A 15,557-nucleotide genomic window follows, 5' to 3' on the forward strand; every position below is an offset into this window, starting at 1 on the left:
TGGACACAACTAGTCAAAACTGAGCCTCAATTTTTGCCTTTAATAGATGGCAAATTTTGACCACGAATCTGACAATATCCAAGTGTTAATTGTAATTAGAATTTTGATTATAATTATAATGGTGATATGATTGATAATGCGAATGTTGATTAGAAAATGATTAACAACATTTTTTTTGTTGTTTTTTTCTCCTGTGCTGGTCACTATGCACGTTTGAGTGCCAGAGAGAGAGAGAGAGAGAGAGAGAGAGAGAAAGAGTTACCCAGGTGGACATTAGACAACCACTTTGTAAAATGACTATGCAGATTTTTTTTTTTTTTAATTTTCTGTGCATTACTGCAAAATCACCTCAAATCCATCACCCACCAAATATATCTGAATTGTGGATTTAATTACTTTGGTACAATTAAACACACACTGTTGAGTTTCTTCTTTGGTTGACAAAAGTCTTCTGTAATATTCAATTTTCGCTTTCCTTATTTTTAATGTGCCTACTAAGTTAGCTAGCAACCAAAAACATAATTTAACTGCTTTATTTGTTGCAAATATCTTAATGATGTTTACTTCACTTCAGCTTGTAAACTGCTGCTACTTAGCAGCTCCGGTTAATGAAACCTGGCTAGTGTTTAGTATTTCTAACAATCAATACTAACAATCTGCTCTGCTTAAAAGTTCATTTACTCTTTGGCAGGTGAACATTTTAGTGCGGTATTCTTTTGAGGTTAACAAAATTCTGGTTTAGAAACTTAATAAGCTCTGCTGTGTATGTCCACATTAGCTGGAGACAACAACACTGATTTTATGTTGCTAACCACAGAACTGCACAATATGTTTGTTACATGAGATTTTGGTTCAGAACATAAGTATTAACTGTAGTATGCTAATCATGTTGTGGTTAATCAACACTGGCTAGTGTTAATTAGATTTGGGGAAAAAAACAAAAACCTTCCCCTTTATCATCTTCCCCTTCATCTCTCTTAAATAGTAAAATACAGCTATGATTGTTATATCCTCCTACTGCTGGTTCAGAAACCCAGTGCCTTTGTGTAGATGCACGTTAGCTGGCAGCAACAACTTTAACTGACTATCACAATAATGTAGTGAACGCCAGTTAACCCTACAACCAAGACAAGTGTGACTGACACCTGATGAAATGTGCCGTCTTTTCCCCCAACAGAGTTTCTGCAGAAGGGCATGTGCTGTCAAGTCTCGCCTGTTATTTGCTGCAGGTCTTTCACAAAGTGCGGCAATGTTCTCTCTAAAGTATTCTCGCACCCTTTCTGGACCTGAGGGGATGACACATGCTTTTTCTGTTCCTTTCTTTTTCAGCACTTTCACTCTTCAGTTTACTGGAGACTCTCAATAAAAAAACTTTTAGAAAAGCTAAAATATCTGAATGATTTTTACAGCAGGAATCCGCAAAGTCCGACCCATAGGAGTCCAATCCATAAATAAATGGACAGTGCCCATTTTTGTTTCCCACAGAGATGATTACAGGAAGAAGAAGAAGAAAAAAAACATTGCCTCCCAGAGTAGTCCAGTCATCCTGCCAACTCCTGTCATACTAATGCCAGATCAGACTGAAAGGTTTCAAACGCTTCGATTTCCCAAGCATCCATTACTCCACAAGCAAAGAGCAGCAGGGAAATGATCGATTTGTACAGTGAACTGCTTACCCCTGCAATCATAGCCCTGATTCTTCTGTAGCATGTGCTTATCTCACCTATTTACCCAAAGCTTATCTGTTGACCTCCAGGCACTTTTATTCATCCAGCTATAACCTGCTTACATTCACAGTAATGAAACATCTGACTGGATGGTCGATCCTGGTGTCACTGTTTCATGAGTCTAATTCAGTCTACAGTTCTGTAGTAGTGTATGTGTTTTCTACATGTTTACTCCTTTGCTCTTCTTCACAATTACTACATACTCATGTCTGTTGTTTAATTGTTTGTTTTTTCCCTTCATGTTGTCTTATAGGGTATGCAAACTTTTGTACCGAGCTGAACTTGAAGCATAATGTACATAATGTAAATTATAGTACCATATATTATATTAAAATATTTTATCACAGATGCTTTCATCCATAGTGACTTACAATTTATCTCATTTTATACAACTAAGCTATTGAGGGTTAAGGGACTTGCTCAGGGGCCAAGCAGTGGCCACTAAACTACCACATCCCAAAGCATTTTATTATATTTTACAATGATATCTACTTTTTAAAGACTTTTGATAAAAAACAGCCATTCTAATATAACATTAATATATTACTAATATAAACATAAAACAAACAGCCATAACAGGGCTAACAAAAACAGCTGAACATATACAATGCCAAGAACATTATTTAAAAAAAAATACAGTACAATAGAATACTATAGGAGCAACACTAGATGTGCATAAACAAGATAGAGGATAAAAAAGTATGGCTGCAATAAATAAATCTGTCGTTCGTACAGTTCAATTATGTTATAAAAAAAGATACTACAGCAGCACATATAACTCGTAATATACCAGTAGAGAGCAACAGTACTGAGTAATGTATATCTTATTACATACATATACACCAATCAGGCATAACAGCAGCAGATCCTTTAAGTCCTGTAAGTTGTGAGGTGAGGCCTCCATGAACCGGACATGTTTGTCCAGGACATCCCACAGATGCTGGATTGGCTTGAGATCTGGAGAATTTGGAGGCCAAGTCTTGTTGTGCTCATCAAAACATTCATGAACCATTTTTGCTTCGTGGCACAGCGCATTATCCTGCTGAAAGAGGCCACAGTCATCAGGGCATACTGTTTCCATGAAAGGATGTACATGGTCTGCAACATTGCTTAGGTAGGTGGTATGTGTGAAAGTAACATCCACATGCATGGCAGGACCCAAGGATTCTCAGGAGAACATTGCCCAAAGCACTGCCTCTGCCGGCTTGCCTTCTTCCCATAGTGCATCCTGGTGCCATGTGTACCCCAGGTAAATGATGTGCACACATTCCTGGCCATCCACATGAGGTAAAAGAAAATGTGATTCATCAGACCAGGCCATCTTCTTCCATTGCTCCGTGGTCCAGTTCTGATGCTCACATGCCCATTGTTGCCGCTTTTGGCGGTGCACAGGGGTCAGCATGGGCACCCTGACTGGTCTGCAGCTATGCAGCCCCATACGCAACAAATTGTGATGCACTGTGTATTCTGACACCTTTCTATCAGAACCAGCAATAAGTTCTTCAGCAAATTGAGGAACAGTAGCTCGTCTGTTGGATCAGATCACACGGGCCAGCCTTTGCACCTCATGTGCATCAGTGAGCGCTGACCACCCATGACCTTGTCGCCAGTTCACTACTGTTCCTTCTGTGGACCACTTTTGATAGATACTGACCACTGCAGACCGGGAAAACCCCACAAGAGCTGCAGTTTTGGAGATGCTCTGATCCAGTCGTCTAGCCATTACAATTTGGCCCTTCGTCAAACTCGCTCAAATCCTTACGCTTGCCCATTTTTCCTGCTTCTAACACATCAACTTTGAGGACAAAATGTTCACTTGCTGCCTAATATATCCCACCCACTAACAGGTGCCTGTCAGTGCTCATAATGTCATGCCTGATCGGTGTATCGTAACGTTTATATCATAAAACAATGAAAAGTTTTCAATTTATCTGTTCCTGTCCTAAGATTTAGTAAGAAAGTGAATTGTATGAATGAACACATTTTACACATTTGAAATAAAAGTATTTATATATCAAGAATGTGAAACTGTACTATGAAAAGATGACATGAATGTGAACTGTAATATGAATATAAAACCATATCATTATTATCATTACCATTACAGCAGGTGATAATGTACACTTCCATCAAACTATATTACAGGAGCTCAGCAGGTGAGGATTAAGCAGGGTGACAGTTCATGAAGTCATTAGCAAGGAAACTAGGCAAGTAAAATCATTTTTGCCCACTCCAGTGTTATGGTTGAATGAAAACGGAGCAGGCTGAAAATGGTAGCTAACATAATGTAACAGTGCATTAATGCATTAATATAGAAACAAATGAGTCTATAAAATCTTACGTAGGGGACAACTGTAATAGCCATAGTCATGATCTTTTTCTTAAAAAAAAAAAAAAGAGTATCTGAGGTGGCTGGGTGAATGGTTTGTCCACTCCTGGTTTAAGTTAAGTCTTTATTTGTCACATATACAGTACTGCACAGTGAAATTCTTTCTTCTCATATCCCATCCTTGGGGGTTGGGGTCAGAGCACAGGGTCAGCCATGATACAGCGCCTCTGGAGCAGGTGGGGTTAAGGGCCTTGCTCAAGGACCCAACGGTGGCAGCTTGGCGGTGCTGAGGCTTAAACCCTGATCTTCCAGTCAGCAACCCAGAGCCTTTACCACTTGAGCTACATTTAGGGTTTTCTTTAAGCTCCCACCAGTGACTTTCTAGTAGCCCTGAGTTTTGATCACACCTACTGGAGTGACAGGAGTAACCCATATCACTGTGTCCTAAAGTTGCCCTTAAATAACCTCAACACCCAAACAGCTACAATATATGACCAAAAGTTTGTGGACACCTGCCCATCACACCCAAATGTGGCTCTTCCCCAAACTCTTTCTGCAAAGTTAGAAGGATACAAGCATATAGGATGTCTTTATTTGCTTAAGCATTACAATTTCCCTTCAATAGAACTAAGAGGTCACAAATCAAGGTCTTTGAAGACATGATTTGCTAAGGTTGGACTGGAAGAACCTCCATTGTCCTGAAAGAAGCCTGAGCTTCAACCCTACTGTGCACCTTTAGCATGAATTTGAAATTTGACTGTACCTCTCTACCCAACCTGAGTTCCTGAACTCCCTCTTGTACATGAATGAGCACAAATCCCCACAGCCACATTCCAAAATGTAGTGAAAAGTGTGGAAGCTATTAAGTGACTACATTTGAAATGGGATGTTCAAAAACCACACAAGTGCTATGTTCAGGTGTCCAGTAACTTTTGACCACGTAGTGTATATACAGTATGTGCTTCACATTGTACCACTGCCAACCACAAGCATGAAACCAATGTATTTTGATAACACAAGTGAAAGGCGGGGAAATCTTCTGAAGCCCAGTAGTGCAAAGACTGCAACATATTTCTCTCCCAATTACGAGGCAACACATCACTGAAAGACAACCAAGGCAGCAAGCTGCAAGTTCCAGTGCCGTCGCTCATCCTGGCCCTGGAGGCCCTCAAATGTCAGACTGAAGCCATGAACAATGACAGCGGAACAGAACGAGTGTTCTTTATGACTGACCTTTAAGCACCAAACATACGGCCACCGACCCGTGTCTCTTTCAAAAAACCCACAGGGGCATAAAACCTACAACGATATAGCATATGTATTTGTACTTTTCTTCTCTTATGCTAAAAAAAAGCAACTCTCTCTTCTCTCTCTTTCTCTCTTTATATATATATATATATATATAGCAGTTGACAGGCAGATCTAAATACATTGCTGGACAGTCAAGTTTTAAGTGCTTGAAATGTCTGGACATAATTCAGATCCTTAACAGAAGAACCAACTAAGGTATGTAACCCTGGTAATAACTCATCCGCCATCCACCACTTTGCTACTAAATGGCCAATTTATATACAGTAAATAAGTAATAAAATAAGAACTAAAAGCTGAAAGGGCGAGATGTTCGTGCTAAATAATCAATGACAAGAAGGTGTGTTCAGGTGTTAATTAACAGCACATTCCACCAGATTTTACTGCTCATACTGTACATCTCAGCAATTTTCAACACTAAAAACATTTTTTTTTATTCATAAACAATGAAACACCATGCATTTTATCTATTTATAATTACACTTCATGTTATAGGACATCCGTGAACTGATGTACGTCCCTGTAATGACTTAATGTTTTACTTTCTTCAGCTTTATGTCCGACTGTCAGACGGTTACAAAGTGTGTTGACAGAAATGCTGAATAAATATCTAATTACAAAAAAAAAACTTCACTGTGCTATCATCAGTTACAATTGTTTTACTTGTTTATTTGGTTTTTATTGGAGTTCATATGGAGCGTTCATATCTTTGCAGCCAGAACTACTGTCAAAGTCGTGCTGTTATGTCAAATTAATTAAATAAATAAATCAATAAATAAATAACTTTCATTTGAGAATTAAACACTATTGTGATATAAACAAACACACAAAAAAACTTATTAAAAAAAATTATAAAACTTATATAAAAAATTATTGGTTTTAAACTGTGGATCTGGTATACTCATGCCCTGTGTATATATACAGTATGTCTGGTTTTCCTGTTCAGCAAAAAGTGTTGAGTGTGAACTACAATTCTACAAAAATCAATACCAACATGATCTGTTCTGACATCGTCCTGCAATTCATCCTATTTAGCTGCAAACCTGCTTTATTTTTTACATTGAATACAGTGAACAAGTTTTTTAGCAGCAATTTCTTAGGAAAGTTTCATGGTTCAAAGAATATATTCTTTAACAATGTTAACAATGTTTTGTGCAAGAAGCTTCCTGTCCTTATTAGCATAATGTACTTTTTCCTCTTTCAACCACTGAAGAAAGCCAGCAGGAAGGGAAACGCAAATGGTAAAAAACCATCGCAAAGTTGACAAGCAGCTTTAAAAGAGCACTCTATCGCTTTAAATTTGCATGTGGCCCTGGGTTCAAAAAGTTGGCCTAATTCCGATCTGCATACAACTGTAGATCTGAGAAAATCGCTCATTAATGGGAAATCTTCTCAAAAACGAGGCTAAACTCTTAAAAAGTACAGTGTACAATGGTGGATAGAGACTAACTTACCTTCAAACTTCTCCAGGATTTGAACAGTTTCTCCAATCTCTAGACTCAGGCCATGAGGCAGAGAGCCACGGAAGCTGCAGATCACTGAGACAGGAAACAGGCACAGAATTAGAAATAAACTCAGCAAATTCCTGAACAGTGTTTTAGTTATCCATCTCTTACAGAGTGCACGTTATGACACGGTTGGTTGTATTAAATTATTTATATTTATAGTTAGCGCAAAGAATATCCGTCTCTGATGAGATACAATACACTTCAGCACTACAGCAGGTCTGGATAAGCTGACTAAAAATGAATGATCAGGTCGTGGCTCTAAATAAGGCACATTAATGTGAAGCAGATATGGTTTGATTACCACTTTTGATTAGCACTACAGTCATTGAACAGATGATTTGAACTTAATGTGTGACGCATCATTTCCTGTCTGTTCATATGACCATAATAAGACCATAAAGGGTAAACAAGTAAATAAAATGAAATGTAAAAAATGTCAGATTCTAATGCAGCTAATGCAGCATGAAGCTATTTTGTGGTTTGATGAGTTTATAATTTACTTTTTAAATGCATGTGATAAGCTGTAACAGAGTGTTTGCTCTGGTTCATTTTTAGAAAACTGTCTTTTCCACACGTTTAGCACAGTATGCTACAGTATTTTTAAGTGCAGGGTCCAGTGAAATGTACAGCTGGGTCACATCAGGGACTGACCTAGAGACTGTTCTTGCCTGTGCATTATCAGTGCTGGAATTATGCTGGATTCCAAGAACATTTCCCCCCTACTATTAAGAATTGCCTGAAGGCTGACATCTTCCAGGAGCTCTTGAGCATTATCCTAATGGATATGTCTATGTATGTCTCAACACCTCATTCACAGACACATCAACAAATGAGTAAATATTTGTAAAGGTAAAGCTAATATTAAGCTTAAACCTTTTTTAGGTATCAAAACGATTGTGTTGGTTGACAATGATGAACTACATATTTTTATATATTTTTTTAACTTACAATCAGCTTTCATGGTGTAAATACAGTGCCAAATTTTCGCATTAAGATTTGAAATTTTGAATCGGCATACAAAGCATTTTTGGCACACGATCGAACTACACCGAATGGCGGCTAAGTTGCGCTTACATCCGGAAGCCGTTCAAAACTTGTTTGCGTCAGTGGAAAGCCAAGCGAAACCAACCGAAGCTGTTTCGAAAGAGTCAACCCACGATACCAATGTTAAAAAAAGCTATGTGATTTTTTCGGGCGTGGGTGGTCTGTTCTATTTTTAGCCCAAGCTTGGTGGCATGACTTCCTGTGAGGACCCTTGACATGGAATGCTTGGCTTGGGTCAGTTCTTTGTAAGCAGCCATACAGTTTACATACGCTTCGTACTGGTAATATTGGTCATATTTCTGGGTGGCTGGAACTGATTATCTGCATTTACATTATTTCTTATGAGGCCTCCTGGTGGACCAGCGGTAGGATCCTGTGCTCTCATTGCTGCGGCACGGGTTCGATTTCTGGGCAGGGCACTAAAGACTTAAGAACTCGCCTCCAGAACGAATTAAATTTGTATGCTGAGGTTCCACTGTAATATGAACGATGTAAATGACAACGTTTTACTGTGTACCTCATCAGACAATGAAACTCCAGCAAAATCTTACTGGGGCCCAGCAAAACTTTACTAGGAACCATGCCCCAGTAAAAATGCTGTAGCAAAGCCCCTAGTTGTGTATATTACTCACTGTTTACTCAGGTTAAAGATCTCGTAAGACTGCATCTGTATCATAGCTTGTATTTGTAGCAACTGTTAACCACATTCAAGTTTTTTCTCTGGCCTTTATGATAAGTTATTGCGCTCTCTGTCCTACAACCGACTTGCACATGTTTCTAGTCATCTAGTGAAAGTCTTATGACACACATGTTGGTGTCAAAGCCTCAAATGACGCAATGTTTGGATTGACTCCTGGCTCACTTACAGTACTTTTGGAAATAATCACCAGAAACATTTGGATGGAATAGTAATGTGAATATGAATAAAAGAACATTCAAAGCTAAATGCTGTTTTGTCACCGTTAATGTTACTATCAACATCGCTTCAGCAGGAGAGAAGTCCCGAGTGGTTTGGTTTTAAATAAGATTAAATCAAACATCAAGTCTTCTGTTTAGTAATCCTACTTAATGCCTTTTCCAACCATAGAACCATCAGATTTTGTCGACAGGGAGACATTGTCTTGATCTTGTTCATTTAGTTGCTTTGATGACATCATGTGATTTGTAATCCTCCCACAAAGGCTTTGGTTTAATATTTAATGTTTGTTTGGAAGTGCTGCTGTAATTTCCCAGAAAAAAAAACACTTAAAGCAGTCCTGACATCTAGGTGATGTTAATAATTCAAAACAGCCTTAAAAGTGCTCTTTTCATGAGGGATCTACTCTAAACTTACAGTACCCCAAAGCAAGAATAAAGACTTTTGGTATAATGCTGCTTATAATGTTGAGCTGAGGAGCCAGTGTACAAATAACATCATGAACCCAGTTCAAATATAAATAAATGATAAATAAATACATTTAGAAATCATAGCTGCAGCTGCTTTTAAGGGTGTGTAATACCCACATCATTCTTTTTACATCCACCTCTAACATTTCCATTCACCGAGATTATAATTCAGCCTTCCATCTTATCTCACATCTGGCCATGGGTAAAGTGACCATTCATAGAAACAAAGAGGAGGGCCAAATTTAACAGCATGGTATAGAGAAATGATTGCATTTTAATTATGGAAAATAGGTCATCAACATTTGCATTCGCTACAGAATCCAGCAACAGCCAACCATTCTCACTCTCTGGGGAGACTCCTAGATGTATTATAAAAAAAACACCCTACACAATGTCAATGTCAATACAATGTGCTCTATTTTGTCTATTTAGCAGCTGATTTTTATTATGACCCAAAAGCACCAGTGCTATTCTCCCTTCAGGGAATCACCAGTGCCATCCTAAATCCGCTCCACTATATTGTTAGCTGAAGCAAAGTTTCTTAGATGATCATCAGATGAAAGATTCAAAGTCACTTGCCACATTGTTCTCATCAACTCATCCTCTCTCTCTCCTCTTGGGGCAATCCATGAGGCAACCCTTGAGGCCTATTCCATTAATGTATTAGCTCAAGGGAATTTTGTTAGTTGTTAGATGAGCCCTTGGAGGAGCGAGCAAATATAAATTTAGTCTTTTTTTATGAAGAAGACTTGCCAATATATCTTTGCAATCTGATGAAATTTCATTTTCTGGAAAATTGACAGTCAGAGCTGTTTATAAGAATAAACTGGATCACAAAAATGCTATAAAATAAAATGCTCAGGGTGGTTCCAAACATGGCCAGCGTTATTTGAGCTTGACATTCATTCTCGATACTTCTTCCCGCAGGACATTCTGGCCCTCAACCATGAGAACACCTAGAGCTTGGACTTTCTGGTCTCACAATACGCATACTTTACATTTTTATACACAAAAACTGCACATAATTGCACTTAATTTATAAAGGTTACTCATTACAGTCATCTTATATTTATGCAAATATTTTTTAATATAGTCATTTTCTTATATTCATTTCATCAGTAACTGTACCATTTCATATGCTTTATTATTATTATTATTATTATTATTATTATTATTATTATTATTATTATTATTATGTCTCTATTTTTGCACAGCTATTAGTTTTATCTTATTTTATTTTATCTTATTTCATTTCATTTCATTTATGGTATTCTATATCCCAATGTTTTGATCCTTTTTTATTTGATTGTACTGAATTTGAATTCTGTTTGTTTTCTTTTGTTATTTTAGATTTGGTCCTGTCTCTACTCAAATCATCGTCATTGGTTTGCTTCCTTATTGCGTGCAATAATAAAAATTCTGTGTTTATTCCTTATTGAATTTATCCATTTTTTGTTGTTATTTTGTGCTTGTTTTAGTGCTCTGCCTTCACTCCCACTGCACAATACATAACATTTGATTTGCTACATTCACAGAGCCTTTAGTTTTGGTTGAAGCCTTTCTAAAGAGAAAATACTGAACCTACAATCCAACATTCATACGCCAGTTGTTTCTATAGTGTTTTCAGCATTTGAGGTACATTTTGTAGCTTTACTACTTGAAGTTAGAGTACGTTTAATTTTATTTAAATAAACGTTAGGTTATTGTTCATTTTCCACATATTAAGTAATTATTATTCCTTTGTAGTTGCTGCTGAAACCGCGGACTGGCTTGCGACAAGACTATATCAGGGTAATGCAAAAATAATTAAAATAATAATAATTTGATGAATTTAGTTTCAATTAATCTCATAACATTTTCTGGTTTGTTATGGTTTGCTTGAAATTGGTTGCTATAATCAAATTATGCTGAAGTTTGTGTTTCAGTACAGAGTTTAATTTATTGCGCGAGATTTTGTATTTGTTATCCGAAATTAGAAAGACATCCATAGTTCCTGCCTCACACTAAAGTCTGAAGACTGACAGCAAGGCAATTAGAGTGCTCATGGTCCTGCATGTGCGTTTGTGCTTTTGATTAGTGCGATTCACAGAAGCTGCTGTGATGTGCAGGATGGCACAGTGCATCGGTCATCCGGTGAACCTTCCTCCTCCAGCAACACAGGAAACAATTCACAAAAACAGTACTTGGATTTCACTGGACACACAGCTGTGGTGCTGAACCTGATCCAGAGCCATTCATATCACTTCCACACCTTTAGTGCTGACACATATATGATACATATATCTATAAAACACTGTACTTTTTTCTTTTCTTCTATCGTATAGAAAATGACAGAGCCCAAAGGCACCAGCCACTTCAGTCCAATTAAACGTTTGGCCTGTCAGCTGAAAAATAAAATGCGGAAAGCATGAAAAAACAAGCACAAAAGCAAGGCCCAAGTTTCACAAAAGGCAAACAATGGCTGAAGGCAGGAACTCTGCATATTTTGTTTTGATCCTTTTCTTTTTGATTATATTGAATTTTGTTTGCTTTGACACGTGCCCTTATTTCGGTTTTGGTCCTGTCTCTGTTCTATGTCATTGGTTTGCTTCCTTAATGTGTGCACCTGTTCTGTGTTTATTCCTTATTGAATTTATCTATTTATTGTCTTTTTTGTTGTTGTTATTTTGTGCTTGTTTTATTTTTTTTGTTTTGTTTTAGTGCCCTGCCCTAACTCCCACTCCATAATAACAAGGCCCAAGTTTCATGAAAGGCAAACACTGGCTGAAGGCAGGAACTCTGAATATTCATATACTTATTACTATGAGTTAAAAAAATATAAATTATTAAATTAAATATACAAACAACCTTCATTCTTTTTTGTTCTTCATTTATTTATTTCTTCTTTAATTTATTTATTTATTTATTCCTTTATTTATTTATTGTTATCTTTCGTTTTGGTGTGCTTTAGTTGTTGATGTTTTTTTTCTTATTACTTTTCTTTCTTTTTTGTTTTCTTTTTACATTTGTTTTGCTTGCTTGCTTGTTTTGGTTTGTGGGGAGGTTTGCATTCTTTTTGTTTCGTTTTGTTCTGTCCTGTTCTGTTCTCTCTGGTGATTGTTTGTCATTAAAACTGTACTAAATCTGTACAACACTAGATGGCAGTCTGATTAATGCTCATTAGAGATTCTCACCCTTTCTGTCATGCTGAAATAGAAGTGTACACACACACACACACACACCATTTAAGCCTTTTATTAACTTCACACTGTGCTGTGTCTGCCTTCTGCCTACCCGACTATTTAGCTAAAAAAAAAAAAAAAAAAGTTACACTACATCAGGCAGACTTTATAACTGCCCTAGCACCACAATGACATATTGTTAGTGATAAAGTTGAATCTATTGCTCCAGTGGATCTTCTGCTCAGATTTAGAGGCAAAACAACATAAGCAGTGTTCACATCCAGAGTAAGTAAGGATGCCCATCTGTGGGGGTAAATGAAATAAAGGTTCCTGCTACTGATTTAGAAAAAAGATGATTGGGCTTGGACCCTTAGTTCTCTGCTCTGGCGCTTGGCCCAACCCCTGAAAAACAACACCTGAATTCAATGATTTGGAGCGGTGTCCCAAACCTTTGGCAATATAGTGTATAGCTATAATTAAGGCCCATAGAGAAGATATTGATTTATGTATTACTTTTCTTATATTTTTACATTTTTATGGCTTTTGGTAGATCTCTTTTCTACAGCTCAGCAGTTGAGGGTTTAGGGCCCAACTGTGGCAGACTACTGACTACTCACAATAGTCAGTAGTCCAATGCTTTAACCAGTGAGCTACCACTTCCCTTCCAATCCTCTAACATTTAATAATATGCAAGTTTAAGCCTATTAAAGGCTTAAATACGAATTAATTATTCTTCACATCAGCTACATGCTCTCTATAATAAGTTCAAACTGCTGAGCTGGCTAAGACTGAACAGAATTGTTTTTCCCTTAGAACAAATTGCAGAAACTGTAGAAGGAGGAAAACGGGAGCACTTTTTTAAAGTCTTTAACCTGAACTTTAGTGATTTGTTCTAAAAGTCAGAGAACGACTATAAACTAAATAGATTAGACAAGATCCAGAACATTAGGTTTAGTGATTCTTTCATCTAAAGCCCATTTTACCTAAATATTTTGGAGCCTTATTCCAAGGCTGCCACAGCAAATAAACTGAATATGCTGTTTGCCTGGGAGAGTTGGCACCCAGCACCCTTGTCTTTGATAGTTGGAGGATGATGGTGAAATCTGCCTGCAGATACTGATCTGAAACCAAGGATGGATTTAGACTACTAATTGGATTGATTACTTAAATTCTATTTTGAGTACATAAATATCATATTATGTACTGTGAATTACAAGTGAGACAGAATCTGATTCATTAATGGATTAGGATCTTATTTAAGGGTCAGTACAGTGGTTCTCATCCAGTCCTGAGATTTGAACTCAACCTGAATGCTCAACCTGAACCTCATGTATATGTTTATATGTGTATGTATAAGTATACTCTGAACACACTCAGTTCTCTTCTGCAATACCAAGCTTGTTTTTGTTTCTCATTTTGTTTCCTGGATTTCCTCAATTTTTTCCTCGCCTGACCTTTGCCTTTGCCTAAGTGTTTTGGATTCGGTGCCAGTAAAAATAAAGGATTTTGACACCATGGACTTCCAGTTACTACAGTAAATAAAGTTTAATAGCCAGGAAACTTGACTAACATCCCAACCACTTAGCTGTCTGAAATGCAGTCTGAGTATTACACAAAGCACACTTGTGGAATGTCCATATGCAAGGGACGGAAAAATCAACTCGATATATATTTCCTACACACTTTGTACACACCAATTTCCCCAGCAGCCTGATCTGACCCACTGTGGATGTGCAAACCCTGTGTGAAAACACAGCCAGCAGATACCAGATGCTTCACAGCAATGACACCTCCACTTGAGATCTCAGTTGTGGGTCATTAATTACGACAGTATCTGCAGCGTTTTTAACAGACTTGTTAGCACTGCCTGCAATAGCTGGTGTTTTCCTAGTTCCTTTATTTTACTTTAAAAGAAAAGACAAGCGAGGAACCAAAATCATGAATCATTTTCCTCTGTTTTTGGCACAGCATGTGGTACTAATTTCACTTTCTAATGGAAAATATCCACATTTCAGTATCTTTTTGTGTATACTGAATGTGGGTAACCACACCAGGTCACATTTAAATGACACAAAAAGCGTGGCTGTGCATTGGACAAAGTAGAACTGTTTCTGTACCGCTGTCAGCTAACTGCGTTGCTATTTGACGCTAACACAAACTATTTAAAGGTACAAAGCATATAAAGGGATTGTTGAGATTTATTTGTAAAAGTACAACATAATGTCAAAATTACTGTCTAATATTGAACTACTTTCAACCCCCAACACTGCTCCAACAGAAGCACAGAGTAGGATTAAACTCTTTTCCCATACAAATCAAAAACCTTGTGTTTAGCAATAGCTCAGATTTGACTCTATGAATGCATCTCGAGTTATCAGAGATGTTCTCTGCTAATCTGCTGTGCAAGTTAGCGCTTTGTTTTCCATACACAGCTGGTGCACACAGCTTTCTCTGTCTGTAAAAGAAAATGATTTGCTTTGTGAATTTAAAATATTTCAGTCAATAAGCATACTCTTGTGGTTAATGTTCAAGTCCTATTCAAACATTTAGAGAAAATATGTTCCTAGAACATCAGTTGATTTACTCACTAGTTCGAGATAAACCAAATTCAAATGCAGATGTGTTAACTCATGCATGTCAAATATTAGGGCAGCATGGTGGTAAATATCTCTCACATACATAGGTCAGATGTGCTGATTTTTGATTGTAAACACTAACGTGTCTCCGCTCGTATTAAAACATAAACTACATTACAGGCATTTGGCAGATGCCCTTATCCAGAGCAAGTTACATTTTATTCAACTGAGCACTTGAGGGTTAAGGGCCTTGCTCAAGGGCCCAGCTTAGTGGATTTGAAATAATTTTTTCATGTCCCTTGAAAGATTGTATTTTCTGTAATGTAGCTGGAAATCATAGAAATAGGTGACATGTATTAAGCACAGAAACATCACAGCAGGTGAGGTGTTTTGCTAATACTTTTGAACTACAAAGAAACAAGCTAACATAAGCCACCAGATAAATATAGAGTTAATGAATCCTCTGCCACAAATTTAGACCAATGCTCTTCAATTACCCCTGCTTTTAAAGCCAGCTT

General features: G+C 37.4%; 1 protein-coding gene across 6 annotated transcripts in view; it reads right to left on the minus strand.

Annotated features, from left to right (window-relative positions):
* The window catches only part of dock3 (dedicator of cytokinesis 3), a 218,800-nt gene that overhangs the window by 169,443 nt on the left and 33,800 nt on the right, over positions 1-15,557 (minus strand). For all 6 annotated transcript variants that reach the window (XM_058373970.1, XM_058373975.1, XM_058373974.1 and 3 more), the window contains exon 2: positions 6,819-6,902. In XM_058373970.1, the coding sequence (XP_058229953.1) occupies positions 6,819-6,902 (84 nt within the window). The remainder of the gene's footprint in view (positions 1-6,818; positions 6,903-15,557) is intronic.

Source organism: Hemibagrus wyckioides, linkage group LG21 (genome assembly GCF_019097595.1).
Source record: "Hemibagrus wyckioides isolate EC202008001 linkage group LG21, SWU_Hwy_1.0, whole genome shotgun sequence".
Taxonomy (NCBI): Eukaryota; Metazoa; Chordata; class Actinopteri; order Siluriformes; family Bagridae; genus Hemibagrus; species Hemibagrus wyckioides.